Source organism: Heterodontus francisci, chromosome 19, assembly GCF_036365525.1.
Source record: "Heterodontus francisci isolate sHetFra1 chromosome 19, sHetFra1.hap1, whole genome shotgun sequence".
Lineage (NCBI taxonomy): Eukaryota > Metazoa > Chordata > Chondrichthyes > Heterodontiformes > Heterodontidae > Heterodontus > Heterodontus francisci.
Window position 1 is genome coordinate 70,914,310 of NC_090389.1, and position 22,799 is coordinate 70,937,108.

Here is a 22,799-nt window from a genome sequence, read left to right on the forward strand (position 1 = left end):
TAAGCTAAGTGGTACCATAAATCATAAATGGATTATGGTGCTAAGCTCAAATTGTTGGCAATATTTCTATTCGTTCATACATTAATCTCTTATATTTGCTTTAATATCTCAAATATAGCTGTAAAAAAACTAATCTCTCTTTAGCCCCAGGAAAAGTTCATCTGGATCCATAAGACCTGAAAGCAGTCCTTCCCCTCAGATTGCAAGGAATTATTTTCCTGATAAAAAGACATTTGCTGCTGATATGTCTATTTGTTCTGCTCCAGCAGCCAACCAGCTCTTAGCTGATAAGGAAGGTGATGCAGTTTCTCACTTTACATGTGTGTTTGTTGGATTGTTCAGTAATACAAAGCTATAATTATGAACTTGTAGAAAGTATTTTATGAATGTTTAAGATACTTGGAACACTGATTTGTACCTTTTTGTCTATACAATTCTGTATTGGCTTATAACCTGTAGCAATCTAGCTCGTATAATTGTCATGCTTATTTTTAATGTTGAAACATGTTTTAGCCATCCATAACTCTTAAAAGCATAGCTCATTTTTTGATTGATGTTTCCAATGTTTTAAACGAATGGAATTGTTGGAATGCAGTTTGGAGCAGCAGAATCCATTCTCAATAACTAAATTTTCTAAAAGTAAATGTGTCACTGTGCCAATGCTGATGTTGTCGATGGTAGAGATTAGGTTAGTGATATATTTTAGTTTTAAAAGAGCCAGTGTAAATAAACCACTTTTTACATAGTTTAATTGAGGCAGGATGTGAATGTCAAATAACTGACGAGAAGTATCCTCAAAAGTGGTGGAAACAGTAGTATCGTCAAAATATAAAGAAACAAAAGAAAACTCTTCAGAAAAAGCTGACATAAAAACAGAAATAGGATGCTTATTCTGCTTGCTTCAGGCCAGTGGTTTTGGAGCTGCTCTGGAATGGGCTGCTGCAGCTGTTGGTTTCCACCAGTTTGCATATTGAACCTGATTCCATTATGGTTGTTTGTACTGAGTCAGATGTAATAGGCTAGCTGCCATGTCTACCCGATACCGGACTCTGGGCATCTGCAGAGAAATATAACTTTTGAACATAGAGAGCAGAGTTAAAAGTCTGGAGGTCTGCAAGTGGGGTCAGCATGCCAATGCTACACCCTGTCCCTGGGTTTTACAAACAATGTTGAATCTACTATGTGTCTGCTCTATTTCTCATCTCACAAACTAAATAACCATGTGTTTCATGTTACCTCATTTTCTTATAAAATTCATGCCACTTATAGTATACTAATAGTGATTGCACCACTAAATGAGTTCACTGGTGTAGACTGCTACGTAATCGATATTATTGTCCCATTTCGTTGACTGGGAGTGATAAATATTTCCATCATTTTTTTGTGAAAGGCTTCTATAAAATCCAGAATACAAGTCTGCTATGCAAACTTAAAACAGCGGATATCCTAGAAAAAAACTTTGAAAGAGAAGTAGTGGCTACAATGTAAGAAATTGATGTCAGACTGAGCAGATGCATCAAGTGAAGTGTAGCAGGCATTGTTGCTGGAGCCCATACTGTTTGTAATCAACAAAGTACCTGGATACAATAACAAAAGTTGCAGATGTTAATCAGGGGAGGAAGGATATTTGAGTTGTTGGAGCTTGGAATAATTGAGGATGAGATGGTTATTGGAGGAGTATGGCTTATAAAGGATTTGAGCACTAGGATGAGAATTTCTTTGGAGGCTTGGGGAACTGGAAGCAAATGTAGGTCCACGAGCGCAGGGGCAATGAGGTGAGTGGGACGTGGGTGCGGGTTTGGATACGGCAGCAGAGTTTTGGGTAATCTGCAGTTTATGCAAGGTATAGAATGGGTGGTTGTCCAGGAGAGCATTGGAATAGTTTGGTCAAGAGGAGACAAAAGGCATGGATGAGGGTCTCTGACAGATGGGATGAGGCAGGGTGGAGACAGGTGATGATATGGAACTATTAATTAATGTTCAAATTTTAACTCTTGTACTTACAGAAACAAGGGATTTGAAAGAGTTACACATTGCCAAGAGGGAAATGCCTAAAAAAAGTCCCTCACTTAATTCCATTCAGGGAAAATTGTCTCACAACAGGCAATCTGAATGTAAGCAATCATTATATTTGATATATTGTAGAGATTATGCTTGGACATAACTTAGCAGAATATGAGCCTCCTTGATTAGCCAGTATTCCTGAAGATAATGTTTACACTCTCCATGGGCTTGGTCATGCAATTTTCATAGCTTTAAAAACATTGGTACCACCTGGTAATATATCTTTGATATTTAATCTATAAGTCTCTTTTCCTGCTTTGTCAATGTTTACCTACTCTAGCATTGTCCTGTGTATAAAGAGTAAAAGAAAAGAGTAAAGCTTCTGATTATTGGGGCAATTACACATCTGATTCATTTACTAGGCAAAGGATTTTTAAGAAGCTTTGTGTAAATGCTTGGCAATTAAAAGTTGCTGACTGCATTCAATGAACAGATAACTGGGATAAAGTTTTTTTCAATCTCCATGTTTTGGATGGAATTCCTAGATGCCAATCAGTCATCACTGTTTGGACTCTATAGGTTTCTGAAGCTGTGGAGGCATTGCCACCCCTTGGGGATCTGGAGCCACTCCACTAGTCACTGAGGAAATCTCTAAAAACGCACACATTAGTGTAGTTACTTGAGTAGCAGCAATTGCTCCTCCTAGATTGTAAAGCTAATCCTTTTTTGGGGATTGTGATAAGTCAATATACATGGTGTGTTGACTATTCAGTTTCTGGAATGTTAGTTTGCTGTGAGCTTTTGAAAGTGAGTTTGTGTTCTGAAAAAACTGCCTTCATGTAGAGGACCTCACTATGGATGGCATCCTACAGTAGCCTGGGATTTTAGAAAAATGGGGGAAGAAAGTCCAAAAGTGGAGGGGGACCTTAATCTGAAATGTTGAGACAAACTTGCAATTCCCTATGTGATGAGTTAATGATCTTTACCTTGCCTTTGTATAGAGGTCCTAAGAATCGACCAAACCCTTCCTCACAGAATGAGTCCACTGAAATCTTCATTTTGGCCTATATTTCCCAGTGTCCTTGCCCTCAAACATCTCTTAGGAGCTCAATTTCTTCTCAAAATTGGCTTTTCATCCTTGGTTTTGAGCTATTAAATTAATACTACTTGTGGATTTTATGTGCACAGTCCAAATAGCATAGAAGTGAAATATTCTGTTTTGGCATCACCCCAGTGTTTGGATTTTTCGGGAGGTGAAGGAGGGATTGTGAGCTGTAAAATGTAAAGTTACATCAGCTTTTTGGTTTTTACTTGGTTTGTGTTTTTGCACATCAGATCTTATTTCCATATGTTTAGATAGAATTTAAATTACAGTTTAAGGTGCGCTTGGACAATTGGCTCAGTTAGTGTTATAAAAACAAGAAATGCTGTAAATACTCAGCAGGTCTGGCAGCATCTGTGGAGAGAGAAGCAGAGTTAACGTTTCAGGTCAGTGACCCTTCTTCAGAACTGGCAAATATTAGAAATGTAAAAGGTTATAAGCAAGTAAAGCAGGGGTGGGGCAATAGATAACAAAGGAGAAGGTGTAGATAAGACAAGGTCACAGAATAGCTGACCAGAAGGTCGTGGAGCAAAGGCAAACAATATGTTCATGGTGTGTTGAAAGACAAAGCATTAGTACAGATAGGGTGTTAAGGGTTAACCCTCACCCTTTCCCCTCCCTCCCAGAACCGCGACAGGGGTTCCCCTTGTCCTCACTTTCCACCCCATCAGCCTCCATATCCAAAGGATCATCCTCCGCCATTTCCGCCACCTCCAGCGTGATGCCACTACCAAACACATCTTCCCCTCCCTTCCCCTATCAGCATTCCGAAGGGATCGTTCCCTCCGTGACACCCTGGTCCACTCCTCCATTACCCCCATCACTTCGTATCCTTCCCATGGCACCTTCCCCTGCAATCGCAGGAGTTGTAATACCTGCTCATTTACCTCCTCTCTCTTCACTATCGCAGGCCCCAAATGCTCCTTTCAGGTGAAGCAGTGATTTACTTGTACTTCTTTCGATGTAGTATACTGTATTCGCTGCTCACAGTGTGGTCTCCTCTACATTGGGGAGACCAAACGCAGACTGGGTGACCGCTTTGCGGAACATCTCCACTCAGTCCGCAAGCAGGGCCCTGAGCTTCCGGTTGCTTGCCATTTCAACACTCCCCCTTGCTCTCATGCTCACATCTCTGTCCTGGGATTGCTGTAGTATTCCAGTGAACATCAACGCAAGCTCGAGGAACAGCATCTCATTTACCAATTAGGCACACTACAGCCTGCCGGACTGAACATTGAGTTCAATAATTTCAGAGCACGATGGGCCCCCCCATTTTACTTTTATTTTTAGTTATTTTTTTTCTTTTTCCTTTTTATATATTTTGTGCTTTATTTTATTTCATCTTGGTTTGTTCAGTTTGCTTACCCACTGTTTTTTTCATGTTTGTACTTGTGGCTGTTCAATTTTCAGTCCGTTAACACCCTATCTGTACTAATGCTTTGTCTTTCAACACACCATTAACATATTGTTTGCCTTTGCTCCACGACCTTCTGGTCAGCTATTCTGTGACCTTGTCCTATCTACACCTTCTCCTTTGTTATCTCTTGCCCCACCCCTGCTTTACTTGCTTATAACCTTTCACAATCCACAGTATTTTGCTTTTATTTTAGCTCAATTAGTGTTATTTGGTTTGAAGTGTTTTTATCAGTCTTGGTGAAAGTTCTTTTGTCCCTTCTAAGGCTCTGCTGTGCCACATTCAATTTGTACTGGTGAAAGGAGGCAAGCAACCTTGTCCAGTACTGACCTTCAGATGGCTGCTAGAAGGTGCCGAGGAATGGCTGAAGGTGAGACTTCCTCAGATTTTCGAGGCCTTTATTTGGTGTCTCCTACTAAATAGCATATTTACTACTATTCAGAGGTAAATTGAGTTTAATCATTCATTTTTCTCATGAGTGATCTTAACCATTGTAAGTCAGTGCTATGACTTAGGTTCAGGCACTTGCACAGATTTGGTCCTTTGGACTAGCCATTGTGTTCATTTTGGAGGTGCCGAAGGTGGAGGGAGTTAGAAATGGCTGATACACAGACATTTCACAACTTGAGTGTCTCTCTGTTGGTATCTAGATTGCTCCATGGCCCCAAACTTTCTATAAGCAAATATGGACACTGGAATGTAAATTGCTATTGGAATAGGTCTTAGATGAGACCCAAAAAGGTGGAAAGGGATTGATGCAGTAATATTTTAAATTGTGCATATTGGAAATTACTTTGTAATGAAAACTTTCTTCCATGTCGCTGATGCAGCAGTTGTCGGTATTAGGAGCACATGGTGACTTTTTATTGTGGAATTTGTGCTTCTTAAGGTGCTGTACTGATGACCATATTGCTTAGCCAGCCAGTTGGTCCTGGGACTTTGGGGTTGAGCCACCTTCTCAATAGCAATTCCGAAACTTTTACTGGCTTGGTCCAACAGCACAGATGCCTTACCATGTAAGTATGGCTTGTTGCAAGTGAGAGAAGTACATACAAATAAAGTTCCACATCAGTCTCTGCGAGAATGAAACAGCCCTAAAGTTACATCTTTGGAAACAAATGGAAATATTTGACAGAATTTTATTGATGGTGAATAGTGCAAGCAAATCTTGATAAATATATAAATGATCTTTATTCAGTTAATTCTAAAGTTGGAAAACGAATCTTGGAGTACTGTTTCAGCAGATTATTTTGCCAGATGATTGCACTATTTCCCACCATAATACTGACTGCAAACAGTCTGCTGTTTATCTGCTATATTTGTTCTACGGATGGGATGTTGATGTGGGGTGGGCAAATAGAATTGTGGCAGTTATCAGCTGTCTCTGAGCCAAATTGAGGGAAGTGAAATCGTGCAATATGACATTTTGCTGAAGAAGTTTTCTTTTTGAAGTTGGTACAGATAATTAATTTTAGTCTCCTTGAATTTCAGCAAGATAGATAAGAATGTTTTGAGCATTCAACCTGCCTTGCTCAGTTTAGTTCAGAAAATAAGATCCTATTCTTGACAGTTATTTGGTGTTTAAAGTGCATTCAGTGTGCAGTGCTCATAAAAGAAATGGATTTGGAAATAAAGCAATATTTAAAACATCAAATTATTTTCCAACTATATATTATAACAAAACCTTTCTATGTTTAGATAAGCAAATGGATAGGCAAATTAGGTGCCAGACATAGGAATTCTATTCCCAAATTCTCAGGGCATGAACTCTCTCAAACCTTGAGACCTCATCTCTCTAATCCATACATTTTCTGTTAGCCTTCTCTCCTTGACCTCTTTCCTGGCTTGCAGTGCATCCCTTCAAGCCCTACACAAATTACATATATATTATGTACATTTTAACATTCAAACATGCTGTATTTATTTTAAGTGACGTTTCATTTATTCCTAAACCTCTATATATGAAAATCTTCTGTATACAATCATCAAATAAACTTAATTTTGTCTATTTCTTGCTGCCATTTGTTATATTTGCATTATTTTTAACCAAATTCCTTTTATTCTCAATATCAACTAAAGCATACCACTACAACAATACATGTTTCATTTGGATTATTATACTTCTGGTGGTAATAGGATACTGCTCCAATGTGCATGTAACTGCCACTATATTTAGTCTCTCTTAAAGCTCTAAAGTTAAAAACTGCTCAAATGTAAAAAAAAAATGTGGTTAAGTGACTGATCTACAAAGTATGCTATTTTTTCAAACTGAAACTTCCCTGCAGTATCCAGTAGCTCCAGTACAGAGCATTTGGATTACACGCAGAAGGCCTGGATTTCAGTGGTCTTCAGTGATATTTGAACTTGGCCTACATGGACATGTTCTAGAGATGCAATCCAACTTACCAAGTTCTCTCAGCTTAATATGGATCTAGATTAATAGTTGTAGTGGAGACTTCACTGGAACTATCCAGAATATGTGTAAAGTGAAAAGGTAGAGAATAAAAATGTACTAAAATAACATCTCTCCTCTTTGCAGTGGCTCTTCATCAACTGGGAAATCTGCTGAAGTTAGAATAAAAGGAGCCCTTTCAAGTCTAAGTGACCTTCAGCACTTAGCTATGTGTGGCATTAATATGCTCATCTTTGACCAGGAATCGTCTGAAAAAAATTTGGACACCACAAAAGTTTCTCTTAGATTGAGAAGTCAAAATGACTTGCCTGGTGCAGTTCACCTTTTGCCATTAACAGAGTATTACCTTGGTACTTACTATCAAGCTTTGCAGACTGAAAAAGCAGGAAGGAGCCCTTCTGGAAGCAGAAACTGCTGCCCTTCCAGTTCTGGGGAACTTACTGCCTCAAATACAGATGATTCTTTTAATAATTTGGAAGACTTTGCACTTGCAGCACTTGGTGTTTTATATCACCTTGTATCACATAGTCAAAAGGTTGTGAAGTCCTTGCTGGTCCCTACCTCTGGTCAAAACTTTGAAGGTGACACTGTCTGTGCCACACAATTACATAAACATAATGCATCGCCAACCAGGCAAGGAAATGAAGCGGAGGAAGAGCCATCCAAGCATCAAGAGGAACATGTAAAACTACAGGAATTTGTTGACCTAGAGAAACCCCAGCATCACTTGTTCAACAAGCTGCTGCAGCTTTCTGATCCTGTGGTTATAAGTGTGTCTCATCGAAGAGAAAGTCTCCAGAACCAAAGCCTAAGAGTTTTAGGGAAGGTTGCTGAAAGTGCTACTGCTGAACTCTTGTACAGGTAAAGAAATGCAGAATATAATCTCTCATTGTGGTTAATAACAGTGATACTTGTCAGTGAAATTCTAACTCCAGATCAGAAAATCCCAGATTTTCTGTGCTGAGTTAGATGACAGTAGCTGGTTTAACAGTGAACGTACTATGATTAGCTCTCCTGGGTTAGGTAAAATGGCCTTTGATTCTTAATCCTGATCATTATTGAGTAGCCCTTTCAGAAAGTGCGCACATGTAAACTGGATCCAGCTTGGCTGTGATGCCCTCTCTGTTGACTAGCTTTACTATCTAGACTGTCAGAAAAATTTGTGAAGGCCAAATCTATGTATGTCAACACAACATGTGGTTGTCATTGCAGTGTCTAATCTGTTCTGCTGCTGAAACAATATGTTTAATAATATACAGTATGAATGATAGTGACAGGCAGGTTTGGAACATTTGCCTAGATTTTGAAAGGATTCTGTAACAAAACTTCCAAGTAAAATGCTATGAAAAGCTTGCTATTACAACTTTTCCATCAATTAACTGTAAAATTGCAGATTTGTTTATCTTGTGATTTTTTTATATTGTATAATGCTGCAACAACAGCCTGCACCTAGAAATCTAGTTTAATTTTCGTATCTGAATGAAATAAGTTAGATGCAGCCAGAAGTACTTTAAAAGTACATGAACTGCTTTATTTAATTTAACCATGATAAACAAGACTTCACTTTTCTATGTGTTTGTGACAGCAATTCAAATTGGCTTATGGTTGAGCCTTCCAAGAAAATATGAAAATTAGAAAACAGTATAAATATTATGGTTATACTAGTGTGTTAACCAACATTGCCTATCCAATCTACAGATGGCTCTGATTACACTGTTGCTCAGCCTTTCAAATGCTGAATTACATTGTGATTATATGGATAAAATATATATTATATGATTTACATGAATGTTACCAGGGCTTGAAAGCTGCAGCTATGAGGAAAGACTGGATAGGCTAGGGTTGTTTTCCCTGGAACTGAGGACGCTGATGGGAGACTTAATTGAGGTGTACAAAATTATGAGGGGCCTAGATAGAGTTGACAGGAAGGACCTGTTTCCCCTGGCGGGGAGGTCAGTTACCAAGGGGCACAGATTTAAGTTGATTAGTAGAAGGATTAGAGGGGAAATGAGGAAAAACTTTTTCACCCAGAGGGTGGTGGGTGTCTGGAATTCACTGCCAGGAACAGTGGTGGAGGCAGAAACCCTCAATTATTTTAAAAGGTACCTGGACATGTACCTGAAGTGCTGTAACCTGCAAGGCTATGGACCAGGTGCTGGAAGGTGGGATTAGATTGGGCGGCTGTTTTTTTCGGCCGGTGTGGACACAGTGGGCTGAATGGCGGCCTTCTGTGCCATAATTGTTCAGTGGTTTTATGGAATATAGTTGAGCCATTCAGACTGTGTATTCCACAACATGATCATGTGTTTTGCAGGTGCAATTGATCTTTTGTGTTTGCTTTTTTTTTGAGCTAGGAAGCAGTTCTTTGAAGCATCTGGCATGGTGTTTGCTGGGCTTGCCTATGTTTTTCAACTTCGTGTATACCTGAGTGAATTTAGAGTGCTGTTGTGCAATATTTGTCGTCCCACTAGAAGTCTTATAACCAATAGAGGCTGGATGATGCACGCTAACCTAAGTGTCATAGATAAAATCATAGAACTTAAAGCACAGAAGGAGGCCATTTGACCCATTGTGCCCTTGCTGGCTCTTTGAAAGCATAGTTGTACTTTGTCCCTCATCATCCCCGAACTATTAGTCTTCCTTTGTAAGGGAAGAGGTTTAATGATCATCCCAATCTCATGAACTGCAGGTTTACTCAAATGATACAAATCATTTTGGCTCGTAACATACAAAGGGACTGGGGTATCATTGGATGATTAAACTGACACCTTTATTGGTCAGTTTTTATTTGAATATTCTGCCGGAATCAGGCTACCAGGTTTCCTTCAAAATCATTGAGCGAGAAGACAGGGCGTTCCTTTAGCATTGGTCTCCATGGTGGTGACAATCCGTGCTATGGCACACCACTGCTAACAACTGTGGCCAGTTCATTAGAATCACAAGTAACATTTTAAATTTGCCTGCAGCTTGGTTGCTTGTTGTCTAAAACTACTTGTTGCTGGGAGCCAGAGGCTAGTGATTAGTCATTTTAGAACAGATTTTAAAGCAACTTTATCAAAAAATCTTTGATATTGGCTGTCATTTGAATAATTCTCTCTGAAGCAGATCATTCTTCGAAATGCCCTTTTGTTCACTGTGATCTTTATCACAGTTATATTGTATGTGCCTAACACACTAGAAACTTTGGACTTGGGAGAGGCTTTTCCCCTAGCCATAAGAAGATTGAAGGTCGGGCTGTAAGGTGTCTTTTTGAAAGCATACTGAAGAGGATGTTTGCATGGTTTCCTGATTTGTGCATATCCCCTATATGGTGGTTTACATCATTAGAAATTTAAAGTGATGCCATATTGATGAAAGACTTATATTTCACAATTAAATTATGACAGGACTTATCTTCATGGATCCTATTTTCTATTTCTCTTTCAAATGAAAAACAGTTAATGCTAGGAATTGATTTTGTCTTCTGATTGGGTGACTGATTCTTTTTGACTGTCTACAGTCTTTCTGTCCTTTGCCTTTGAAAGTAATTCATTAACTGTGAAGTGCTTTCCACTCAGTATTTCTAGTTATGATTGGTCATTGATTAAATGTATGCATTTGCTGCAGCTGTAGTCACCACGATAACTGCTGTCTTGTGTTTGAAATGCTCTTACAATAATTTAAACTTCTAAAACATATGAACATACGAATTAGGAACAAGAATAGGCTATTTGGCCCCTCAAGCCTGCTTTGCCATTTGATAAGATCATGACTGATCTGAATGTGGCTTCAATTCCATTTTCCTGTCTGCCCCCATCACACTTGACTCCCTTATTTATCAAGAATCTATCTAACTCAGCGTTGAATGTATTCAATGACCTAACCTCTACTGCTCTCTGAGGAAGTGAATTCCACAGACTAACGACTTTCTGGGAGAAAAAATGTCTCCTCATCTCTGTCTTAAGTGGGAGATCGCTTATTTTTAAACTCTGTCCTCTAGTTCTAGTCTCTCCCGTAAGGGGAAACATCCTCTCAGCATCCACCCTGTCAGTTCCCCTCAGGATCTTGTATGTTTCAATAAGATCACCTCTCATTCTTCTAAACTCCAATGGATACAGATGCAAGCTGTCCAATTGTTCTTCATAAGATAACCCCTTTGTCCGAGGAATCAGTCGAGTGAACCTTCTCTAAACTGTTTCTAGTGCAATTATATCCTTAACTAAGGAGACCAAAACTGTACACAGTACTCCAAATATAGTCTCACTAAGGCCCTGTACTGCTGTAGCAAAACTTCTCTACTTTTATTAAAGACAAAATACTACAGATGCTGGAAATCTGAAATAAAAACAAGAAATGCTGGAAATACTCAGAAAATTCAGAAGAAGGGTCGCTGACCTGAAACGTTAACTCTGCTTCTCTCTCCACTGATGCTGCCAGACCTGCTGAGTATTTCCAGCATTTCTTGTTCTCTACTTTTATATTCTATTCCCCTTGCAATAAGCGACAACATTCCGTTTGATTTTTGAATCACTTGTACCTGCATACTAACTTTTTGTGATTAGTGTACCAGGTCCCTCTGTACTGCAGATCTCTGCAGCCTCTCTCCATTTAAATAATATTCTGCTTCACTATTCTTCCTGCCAAAGTGGACATGTTCACATTTTCCCACATTGTATTCCATCTGCCAAATTTTGCCCACTCGCTCAACCTATCTATATCCTTGAATGACTGAACAGGTGACAAAGGCATTGACATACCAATGACTTGTGATTTCTCCATATTAGTTAATGTTTCTCGGCTGGACAGCAAGGGGGAATTGCTCAGTGGAGATGAGTCATTTCTTTTCCGTGAGGAGACTGGGAAGGCAGAGATAATCAAATGTTTTCGTGCAACTACTCGTGGCTGCCTGTTCAATAGCATTTCCAGACATTATGTGATAGATTTTAACTCCAGGAGTGGAGCAGGTAGAGCACTTACCTGTTCTGGTTGGGACGAGGCCAAAGACATTGAGGGTTGGGCCTCATTATCATGCCACCGGCAAGCTGCATGTTCTGAACAGCGCCCTGCTGCTGCTTATCAGCTGCGGGGCTGATGCAGTGTCGGGTGAGTCAGTGGCCTGCCCAGCTGGCTGGCTGGCAAGTAGATCTGAGGAACAGACTGATCATGGAGCCTGGGGTGGCAGTAACCCACAGTATAATTTTGGAGCCTGAAAGAGCCTTCCTGCTCCTCCTAGTCACACAAAAATAATTCTACACTTGCTTTTTCTACTTCACTGCAACTGGGAGACATGTTTGAGGTGCACGTTCCACCCAGTTCAACCCTGAAGTTGCATGAAGGTCCTATGTACATCATAGGATCTCAATTTACATGTAGGAATTAAGCAGATGCCTGGGGGCCCACAGTGGAAGGCCCCCAGGAATGGCAGAAGATGCAGCACAACTATGTTAGGGCCACAACCATCCTGTTTCCACCAATCAGGTGACTTAAAATCACCCACTTGTTTTCTTCCTTTCGTTCTTTTACCCTGTCTCCGTTTGCCCCGTTGTCCCTTCTGTTCCCTCATCCCTACTCACCGCCTTCCCCACCCTCCCTCTCCACTTCCCTCTTTCTCCCCACCCTCTCTTGCCTTTGCCCCCGCCATCCTTCCTCACTTTCGTCCTCCCTCTTTTTTTCCCCCCCCACCGCCCCCCATAATCCTCATTCTCCCAATCTTCCCCTCCCCCTCCCTTGCCCTCTAACCGAGCAGCCAAACAAGATTGTTCAACACTACATTGTTTCAGTAACAGTATTGTATTTTTGTGTGAAAGGATGATTGGCATTTAAATTAACCACTTTGGTGCTAGAGGTTGAAATTAAAAAGAGCACCAAAAATGCTTTAATGTATGTTTGACTGCTATTTTCAAAATTGCCTTTGAGTCAATAAGAGGAAATTCTTGTGATTTTAGTTCTTGGCCCAACTGCTTTTGAAGAGCATGCTAATGCTAAAGAAATGGCCATTTAGCAACTAAATGTTGCTGTAGTTATCGCTTCAGTTGCTTTGGCTAAATTTATTTGGATTTTCTGTCAGGTTCCACCAATTATTAAACAGCCAAGTGCTGCTGCGATGCTTGTCGCCAGACTCTTCATGCTCCATTGTGCTACTTGTTGTCCAGCTGCTAGCAAATCTAACAGATCATGTGGAACTGGCCTCGACGTTCTGTTCCCAGTCAGGTGAGAAAATTTTGCTTTTAACTATTTGATTTGTTTTGGCATTTTTGGGGGGGATTCCGGGTCAAATGTCCTGCTTGCAAGCTTGGTGCATGTGCATTTTCAGAATGTAGAAAAATTATTAAATGCTCCTAGATCAGCTATATTTTAAAAAGTTGAAGGGGACTGAGTGGCGATTAAGAGTAGTAAAATATACTTTCCAATGCTATCAGTTAATTCTGTCAGTGGAATGTTTAGCAATGGCAGAAGTCACAGAACTAAAATATCTTTGACTTTTAATATACAAATGATAATGGTTTGCACAGCAAATGCTCAACTGGAATATATTTGTGCACATGCAAATGAGGAAAAATATTCTGCTTGAAGGTTATTTGTGGAAGAGAAAAGAAGTACTTAAAATTTGAACTATGCCACCTCAAATAAAGACCAGAAAGAATGTATAAAATGTATGTCTGGTGTCAGCTGAAGAATACACACTTGAGCGATGTCTGTCATGGGTCTGTGCTTGTCCAGCTGCCATTTATTTTGAGCAGGTGTTGAAGGTTCCTTCCTTGTTTTAGGTACCAATCTTGGTATCCTGACACAATTTCTAAAATATCAGCACTGGCTCAGTTCAAAGAGATTTCTATCCTCCAGATGTGTGCAAACACACCCTAACTATTCTTAGCAAATCTAAATTTATTTTAACAAGATATTTCCTGATACTTTTAAAAACCTCTTAAAGCTGCAAAATTGAACGACCTTCATTGCTGACATCCAAAACCTTGTCAGTCCTCAAGACGGGAACAATGAAACTAGATGCTTTTTTTTTTCACCTTAACACACCTTGGCGTTTTCTGCGTGGCTGGTCATTTATAAATACAAGTTTTCATTGAAACTTCAACAAAAATGTGAATGTTGGTTTTATTTATTTGCATTATTTCTGTAATTAATATTTCTGATAGCCTGTGCGGACAGATTGTGATTTAATGAATATACATTGGGATGAATTTTTTATCTTTGTTTTATCTTTTGACATTAATTTTGTAAATATGGCAGCCAAATATGGAAAGTCATGGCTATCAGTAATATAGCATGTTAGTTGCAGATTTTTTTGTCTTAATCTAAATGTCTGTAGCAGAATAACCAATATCTAACAATGGGTTATTTTGGGTGCTGATCTGCATTTTCATAAATAAGCATAACAAGAATTGTTATCTTGCGCCCGCATCTATTGTTTTGTGTTCGGTTGCTCAGAAGTGATGGCAGCTGTTAATGGTGAAACTAAGTGGCAGTGGAAACGATTGCTCTGGCTGACTGCTCTATGGAGATATCATTATAATTATTACTGTGCTACCAACAACTAATTAACTGCATCAAATTTGAAGTTAGGTGTGTTACCTAGGATAATTTGTTTGATTTTTGAAAAGCATATTGATGAAAAATGATTTGTTTTTATATGCCCTATATGCCTTGTTCTAGAAAGCATTCCATAATCCCTGGGTGATGAACTATTTAACCAGGCATCATTTCTGAGCCTGATCCCATCCTTCCTCAATCTAGAACTCAGGCCCACTTCCTAGCATGAATTGCTGGATAGCTATCAGAATCCTCGTTGACTTTTTAAATTCTTCTCTGGTCTGATGTGCAAAGCCAATTGTAATAGCACTTTCACAGATCAGGGATTAAAACTGGGACATTTTCGTCCCTGTGGATCACTAGCACCTTGCATAATGCATTTGCCAGTTAAGCTATCCAGGAAGCTACTTTTTGCAAGTTATTTGCTTCATTTCCTGTTCCTCCTGTGGCTGTGAGAAGCTACACTATCCCTCGCTGAGAAGAAGGAATGGAGAGCAGTTCCCAACTGCTGGGTGTATTGTAAAGGTAGCCCAGAATAACAAGTGCCCAAAATTTCCTTTGCTGTGAGGAAGCATCTGACCTCTGCAAGGGGTATCCACAGGAAAGCATTGCTGAGATTAGGAAATAGAAGTTGCAGCGTTGGGTTTTGCTACTCCATGGTGCATAATACCTGAGCTCCAACACACTGTAGCATCAGTGACTGTTTTAATTGCGACTTGATACAACTAAAATCAACGCTGGACTCTAGGAATATATTAATTAAATGATATCTACAGTGCACCCAGAAATGGTGCAGCTCACGTTCGCATTGTTTACTTCACCCGAAGAGTGCTAATTATTTGATTTATTCTATGACGTGGAATTTTACAATTTTCAGTTCTGCTCTTTATATGACCTGACTGTAATATAAAAGCAACACAGTGTTCCATAATGTTGACTTTCTTGATATTTAAAATTTAATAAAATTGTATTCTTTCCTTCCAGCGTCATGCCTGTTTCTTAATCTATACACATATGCTTCCTCCAGACCTGACAGCACTGCTGCAGATAGGCTATGGCTCCAGCTTGAGCAAGAGGTAAATTCTAGAAATTATACTGTAACTGATAAATTAGCAAACCACTGTTTGGTAATGATGAGTGTACACTGTGTAACTCATTGCAACTCATTCACCTGAAGTATTTTGATGTTCATGGCAGCATAATTTGTGGAACAACTAAGTAAAAAGTTTTCATATTCTTTTGAACTGAAAATAAGATTTGCAGCTTAATGTAGTTGTGGCACAGCTTTTTCAAAATGTTACGTTTCGTATTTTGCAGCTGTGCGTAAGAAATGTCACAATTAGGGTACTTGCATTTTTCTTTTCTCATCACATTTAATCCATTAGATAATTATAAAATCTTGTTGAGAATTTAATTTGGGTATTTGGAGTCACATAAGATTGATCTGGAGCAGCAAAGTCAACCTTACGTGGTTTAGAAAAATGACAAAACTAGCAACGTTGTGATTTTTGTGCCAAGCTGCATTTGCTGACAATGCAGCCACTAGGTGGCACAGTACTAGCACATGCGTAAATGTAGCCTCTTGCACTGAAACATCATTATCTGTGGCATCTCAGGCAGCTGCCAGGATTAAAGATGGCACTGCCCAATTTATCACAAAAAACACATTCTACCCAAAAATCCCCTCAATGGTTGCCATCGTTGCCTCTGTCTCACCCCCGCCGCCTCCTGCCATCGCGCCTCTTTGCCGCTTCCTCCTGCACCCGTTTTGTTGCTGGCTCCCTGCTGCCTTCGCTTAGCCAGTCACTCTGGCCTCACCACTCCCCACCGCCTCCGGCTGCTTGTTCCACACTGTCTCTCTGTTCCCCCTCCCCACCCCCTGCCGGCCCTCCCTCCAGCCACTAGCTGGGGGCCGGTGGGGGGTGGGGTGTGGGGGTGGGGGAGCAACAAGTGAGCGAGCGGCTGGAGAGCGGGGTGGGGGGGGTGTGTAACGAGGAGCTGGGAACGGTCAGCCCTGGGGGGTGGGGGTGCGGCGGGGGAGCATTGGCGAGGTCTGGAGCAAGCGGCTAAGGTGGGGGAAGTGGCTGGTGATTGCAGGGGACGGTGGGTTGGGGAAGAGAAAACCTCGAGGGCGGAAGCGAAAGGCGGAGAGGCAGGAAGCGTGGAGCCCTGGAGCGAGTGACCGAGAGTTAGGGCGGCTAGTGGGGCGGGAGCCAGTAGTTTCGGGGGTGGGGGGAGGGGGGGTTGGTGGTGTGGAGGAACGAGTGGCTGAGGGAAGGCAGCGGTGTGGTGGGGATTGAGCAAGGTGAAGTGGCGATTGAATCAGGGATGCTGGGAGGGAGCCAGGGGAATGGAGACAGCTTTTGAGGGGTGGTGACGTCATGCACGTATTCTGGCAGGCTGGCAAATGTTCGCACACATTGATGATGTCCGCGATCGCTCTGCGCACATCCTGCGTTGTCAGGAGTTAGTTTTTTTTTCGTGGTAATGTTGATGAATTATTTTGGTGCTTTGATTATTTCCTAGTTTGTATTTTAGATAAAGTATGTAATTATTAACAAAAAAAATGTAGTTGGAAATAAAACAAAAATTTATTTTTTGTGACCTGTCCACTTTATTAGATTGTCCGATTCCTCACCAAATTTGGTTTGTCCCATTCTGGTGCCAGCGCTGCGTTGGTTGAATCAGACTGTCCATGCAATACTGAGGTAAGCAAGGAACTTGATATGCAAAAAATGATTTGAATGTTTATAGTAGAGACCCAGCATCTGTTTAATTGGTCTTAAATAGACAGTCTGAAGAATTATTCACAGATCAAAAACTGATGGTGCTGTTTGCTCAAAGCTGATTTAGGATGCAGTACAAGTTTAGTGTCAGGACGAAGCAGCTTTTGCTTAACTGAGACTAGTGTAGGGAAAATCCAGATTTGGGGCCCATTTTGACACTATGGTTATGATGTCCAGTGTCAGGCCCTGACTCCAGATTTAGGCTGTGTTTAGATTATCACTGTAGTGTCAGTGTGAGGTGAAAATACATTGTTCTAATGCTACATTTGTGGTATAAATATTATCTGAGTGTTCTCCAATATGTGCAAAACACCATTGAAGCTTTTACTTTATTCATATGCCTGTAGCAATTTCACCAAAACATTCAAACAATTTTTAGGTAGCTTAGTTCCTCATGCAGTTAGGTACTTGACGTCCAACGAGACATTTTATAAGTTTAGTGCCCAGAGCTGTTAGTCATACATATTTGTTTCTGTTATACACATTTAATTTTTTTTCCCCCATTCATTGGGATGTCACAGGCAAATATGTTGCTCTTATGTCAGCCTTCAGTGATTTCACCTTCCAGTGAAGCATGACATTGACAGGAAAAACCATCCAGCATCAAGACCATCCTTCCTCAATGCTGGAGAATATATGCTTTGAGAGAGAACATTTGGCAGAGTTGAAAATTCAGTTGGCAAGCTCTAGGAAATTGGAGGTTTTCTTGCAATGTAGCACTCATTGTGAATAAGCAAGAACTAACCGTGATAAGTACTGTTTATATGCTATTTCTGTTGTTATGCAGGTCTTGAAGACTTTAATAGTCATGTTACATCGACAGTGGCTTACTGTTCGAATATCCCAACAGAATCTTTCTTCACTGGGTAATCAAGCTGTGGTGCAATTCCTAAGAGAAACTGTTCTGCTTCTGCATTGCCTTTCACAGAGGGACAAAAATTTTACAGACCACTGTTTGGATGTGCTGCACCTATATGATCAAGTTATGCATGGAATCAAAGCTATTTTTAAAAATGTACCAGATCTAGAAGAAAGTGAAGGTGAGAGGTTTGTTGTAATTTGGCATCTTGATTTATTTGGGTAATAAAGCATGTCTAAGGGCAGACATTTTGTTTTCAGGAACAGAAAAGTGCTGTTGAGTCAATATAAGCCTGTCTGTTACTCATGGAGCAATGTGACCGAATCAACTTCTCACCCTATCCCAAAGTCCCCTTTGATAACACATCAATTTTAAGAAAATGGTAGCGATCTTTCTATTGAAGCAGTAAGATTATGGAAGATAGGAAAAAGAATACTTTGAAAGGCAGAACTGTTCAGATGGCGTGAAGCCAGCTGGAAAAGCCTTCAGGCTAATTCACAATTGATTTTGTTCTCTAACCCAGTCATCAGTGGACCTGCTCTCTACAAGGTGCTGAGTATAATCCAAATGTTGGATATAATTAGATTCATAGAATCATAAAAGTTTACAATGCAGTATGAGGCAATTTTTTTCTAGAGCAATTGGATACAAGAATGAGTTTCATTTCTGAATAAGCAGTCATTTCCAAGTACAATATGGTAGTGAGTTATAAATCTGTAATATGAAAGATTGAGAACATCCTCATAGTATTATTTTTGTTTATGCAACCAATGTTTCCCTCTTTCATCGTTGTCTCCCTCTCTTGATGCTACTTCTATAGTGGAGCCTTCCACTGTTTCATCCATCCAAAGGGTCATTCTCCATGTTAGAGCACAGACAGTGAGGGTTGACAGGCTATTCAACTTTGAAGGGTTTATAGCCTGTCCCCACTGGTATCCACATATGTGCACTTTCCAAATAAATCATGCAATATCACTGAAGATGAAGAATGAGTTTATTTTTTTCTCTTCCTAACCCTGGTGGGATGGGGATGGTTGGGGGTTGGTGTCCAAGCTGACTGAAGCCAATCGTCCATAGTTGCAACTGGCTAATGCCAATTAACACAGCACAGACGGAATTGAACCTGAAGCCTTCTGGTTTGTAGGATTATGTGCCTCACAAATGATACATTGGTCTAAACAACCATCATGGGATCATGTTCCGGTTATTTTGCTGCCTTTTTATCTTGCTCAACTTCTTCCATTCCTCCTAATCAACTTGTTTGTACTCACATGATGGATTTTGCAGTAATAATCTAATGCTTTGTCCTATATTATTTATAGTTATGTGACAAAACATGTCTGTCTCTGCTTCCCAAACTTAGAGTAGGGGTTTCTCTGCAGCACAAGCTGCAAAACTGGGAGATATAAAACTGGTCAGAGGATCTAACTGCAATGTGACAAGTTTATGCATGCAATAACTGTTGCATTATTCATTAATTGCGAAGTTGGATTAAGTGGGAGTCTTTAGATGTCAGAGTTTTCTTGTTTCATCTTTAATAAGCTTAATGTGAGGAGAAGTTACACAAGTAGGGTATGATCATGTGTAGTCATGTTCTGTTCGGATTTGGATACCTTTCAGCTATTACACGAGGCACCTCTTGGGATATTATACGACTGAAAACTAAGCACAACAGCCTATTTACACGTTCCTGAGTTCTGCCAAAGTCCCTGGTTCTCCTATATTGGCACCCCCTTGGCACATGACGTCATATGGTGCTTCCCCTTCAGTAATTTTCCTTCACACCTGGGTTTTCTTTTCATGTTTCAACATTCCTTTTTTTATTTTGAATGTATGTAATCAGTCAGTAACTAAATCTATTTCTTATCGTCTGTCCTTCTGTCTTTGATTACTTTGAACTGCCTTGGCTATCTGGTTCTCATTTCTCGAGATGTTCGCCTCTCATACTCAAGCAACAGGATTGTCGTGATCAATATGACAGTTAATACTATCAGTTGAATAACTACGACTCCATTTTGGACCAGTCCAGAACAATAATGTCTACACTTGTCACTATCTCTCATCATTCATGATTTCCTAATTCCTTGATTGTTTGCTCTATCTATTATTTTAATGTTCAAGGTGCTTAATATTCAAAGATGCAAAATGTTCAGAAAAGTTAGGGAAGGAAAAAAGGGTGGCAGTACTGATTAGGGAAGACATTGTAGTGTTGGAAAGAAAGGATGTGCTTGAGGGGTCAAGGACAGAATCCATTTGGTTAGCGTTGAGCACGAAAGGTATAGCCACTCTACTTAGGGTAGTTTCTACGCTTTCAAAGAGTGCGAGATAGAGTAGCAAATCTGCAGGAAAATCAGAGATGTGCAAGAATGACAGAGTGGTGATACTGGGGGACATTAATAACCCAGTTATCAATTGGGATAATATTGGAGTAAAGCGAAATGAGGGGGAGGAATTTATGCAATGTTTTCAGGAGAACTTCCTTGACCAGTATGTTCTCGGTCCAACTAGGAAGCAGACAATGCTGGATCTGCTGCTGGGGAGTGAGATGGGTCAAGTGGACCATTTGTCTATGGGGATTCATTTGGGTAAGAGTGATCATCGTTTAATAAGGGTTTATATTAGTAATGGAGAAAAGCAAGAAACAATCAAAGAAACAAAGTAGAACGTTGAAATTGGAAGAGAGCTAACTTCAATAGGATGAAAGGGGATCTAGCCAGAGTAAAATGGAATCGAAGACTTACAGGAAAATCTGCAACTGAACAGTGGGTGCTCTTTAAGGAGGAGATGTTTCAGATACAGGCTAGGTACATTCCAAGAAGGGTGAAAGGTAAGGGAACCAAGTCCAGGGCACCTTGGATGATATGGGAAATAGAGAATATGATGAAACAAAAAAAAAGAGGGTGTGTGAACCATGTCAAGTAAATTCTTCAAATAAGACCCAGGCCAAATACAATAAATTGAGAGGAGAAGTGAAGAGGAATATAAGACTGGCAAAGAGAGAATATGAGAATAGAATTGCAGTTAACATAAATGGAAACCCAAAAATCATCTTCTGGTATGTAAATAATAAAGCAGGTATTCAGCGGTGGAGTGGGTCCTATTAGGGGCAAATAGGGTAATGTATTCTTAGAGGTGCACGGCAAGGCTAGAATACTTAATAAGTACTTCGTATCAGTGTTTACTAAGGAAGAGGATGCTGACAAAGTATCGATAGAAGTGGAGATGTTGGAGGTAATGGATAGGCAGGATGTTCTGGAAAAGCTGGCAATGCTTAGAGTGGACAAGTCACCTGGTTCGGATGGCTTGTATCCCAGGTTGCGAAAGGAAGATGGGGTGGAGATCATGGAAGGTCTTGCCATAATCTTCCAGTCTTCCCTTGATCTGGGGGAGGTGCCAGAGAATTGGAGTGTGGAAAATGTGACCCTTATTCAAGAAAGGGTGCAAGGTCATTCCTAGTAACTACAGACTGGTCAGTTTAACATCAGTGGTGGGTAAGGTTTTAGAAACAATAACCAGAGAAAAAGTCAACAGGCACTTGAAGGGATTTGACTTAATTAAGGAGCATGGATTTGTAAATGGCAGGTCATGCTTAAATAATCTAATTGAATTTTTTGCTGAAGTAACAGAAGGTTGATAAAGGGAATGCGATGGCCATTGTCAATATGGATTTTAAAGCGTTAGACAAAGTACCACATAAAAAGCTGGTTAACAAAATTGAGGCTCATGGAATAGGTGGGTCAGTGTCAGCTTGGATAATAAATTGGCTTCAGGGCAGAAAACAGTGAGCCGTAAATGGTTTTTTTCTAGGCTGGAGGATGGTAGACATTGGTGTTCCCCAAGGATCAGTGTCTGGACCACTGCTTTTTTTGATACATATATATTATAAATGACTTGGATATTGAAATACAGGGGAAAATTTCAAAATTTACTGATGATACTATACTTGGAGGTGTGGCAAACCGTGAGGATGATACCAATCGACTGTCTTAGGACATGGATAAGCTGGCAAAATGGGCAGACAAGTGACAGATGGAATTTAATACAGAGAAGTGTGAGGTGATGCATTTTAGCAGAAGGGATAAGGAGAGGCAGTATACGCTTAATGGCACAGTTCTGAAGAGTATGCAGGGACAGAGGGAGCTGGGGATTCATATGCATGGGTCTTTGAAGGTGGCAGGACGTATTGAGAGAGTAATTCGCAAAGCATCTTGGGCTTCATAAATAGAGGCATAGTGTACAAAGGCAGGAAAGTTATGCTGAGCCTTTATAAAGCCCTGGTTAGGCCACAACTCGAGTATTGCATCCAGTTCTGGTCACCAGGATGTGAGGATCCTTGAGAGGGTGCAGAGGAGATTTACCAGAATAGTTGCAAGATGAGGGATTTCAGCTACAAGGTTAGATTGAAGTAGTGGGGGTTATTCTCCTTGGAGCAAAGGAAATTGAGGTGAGATTTGTTCAGAGGTTTACAGGATTATGACAAGTTTAGATAATGTAAGCAAAGAAAAGCTGTTCCCATTAGCTGATCATACAAGGAGTTGGGGACACAGATTTAAGGTTTTGGGCAAGAGATAACGGGGGATGCGAGGAAGAACTTTTATATGCAATGAGTGGTAATGACCTGGAACTCGCTGCCTACGAGGGTGGTGGAAGTGGAGACGATCAATGATTTCAAAGAAAATTGGGTGAGCACTTGAGCG

General features: G+C 40.3%; 1 protein-coding gene across 5 annotated transcripts in view; it reads left to right on the forward strand.

Moving 5' to 3' along the window:
• Window positions 1-22,799, forward strand: part of atrip (ATR interacting protein) — a 50,412-nt gene that overhangs the window by 15,671 nt on the left and 11,942 nt on the right. For all 5 annotated transcript variants that reach the window (XM_068051894.1, XM_068051898.1, XM_068051896.1 and 2 more), the window contains 9 exons: window positions 145-296; window positions 2,007-2,114; window positions 4,786-4,890; window positions 5,410-5,536; window positions 7,060-7,794; window positions 12,980-13,122; window positions 15,442-15,533; window positions 17,079-17,165; window positions 18,031-18,283. In XM_068051894.1, the coding sequence (XP_067907995.1) occupies window positions 145-296; window positions 2,007-2,114; window positions 4,786-4,890; window positions 5,410-5,536; window positions 7,060-7,794; window positions 12,980-13,122; window positions 15,442-15,533; window positions 17,079-17,165; window positions 18,031-18,283 (1,802 nt within the window). The remainder of the gene's footprint in view (window positions 1-144; window positions 297-2,006; window positions 2,115-4,785; window positions 4,891-5,409; window positions 5,537-7,059; window positions 7,795-12,979; window positions 13,123-15,441; window positions 15,534-17,078; window positions 17,166-18,030; window positions 18,284-22,799) is intronic.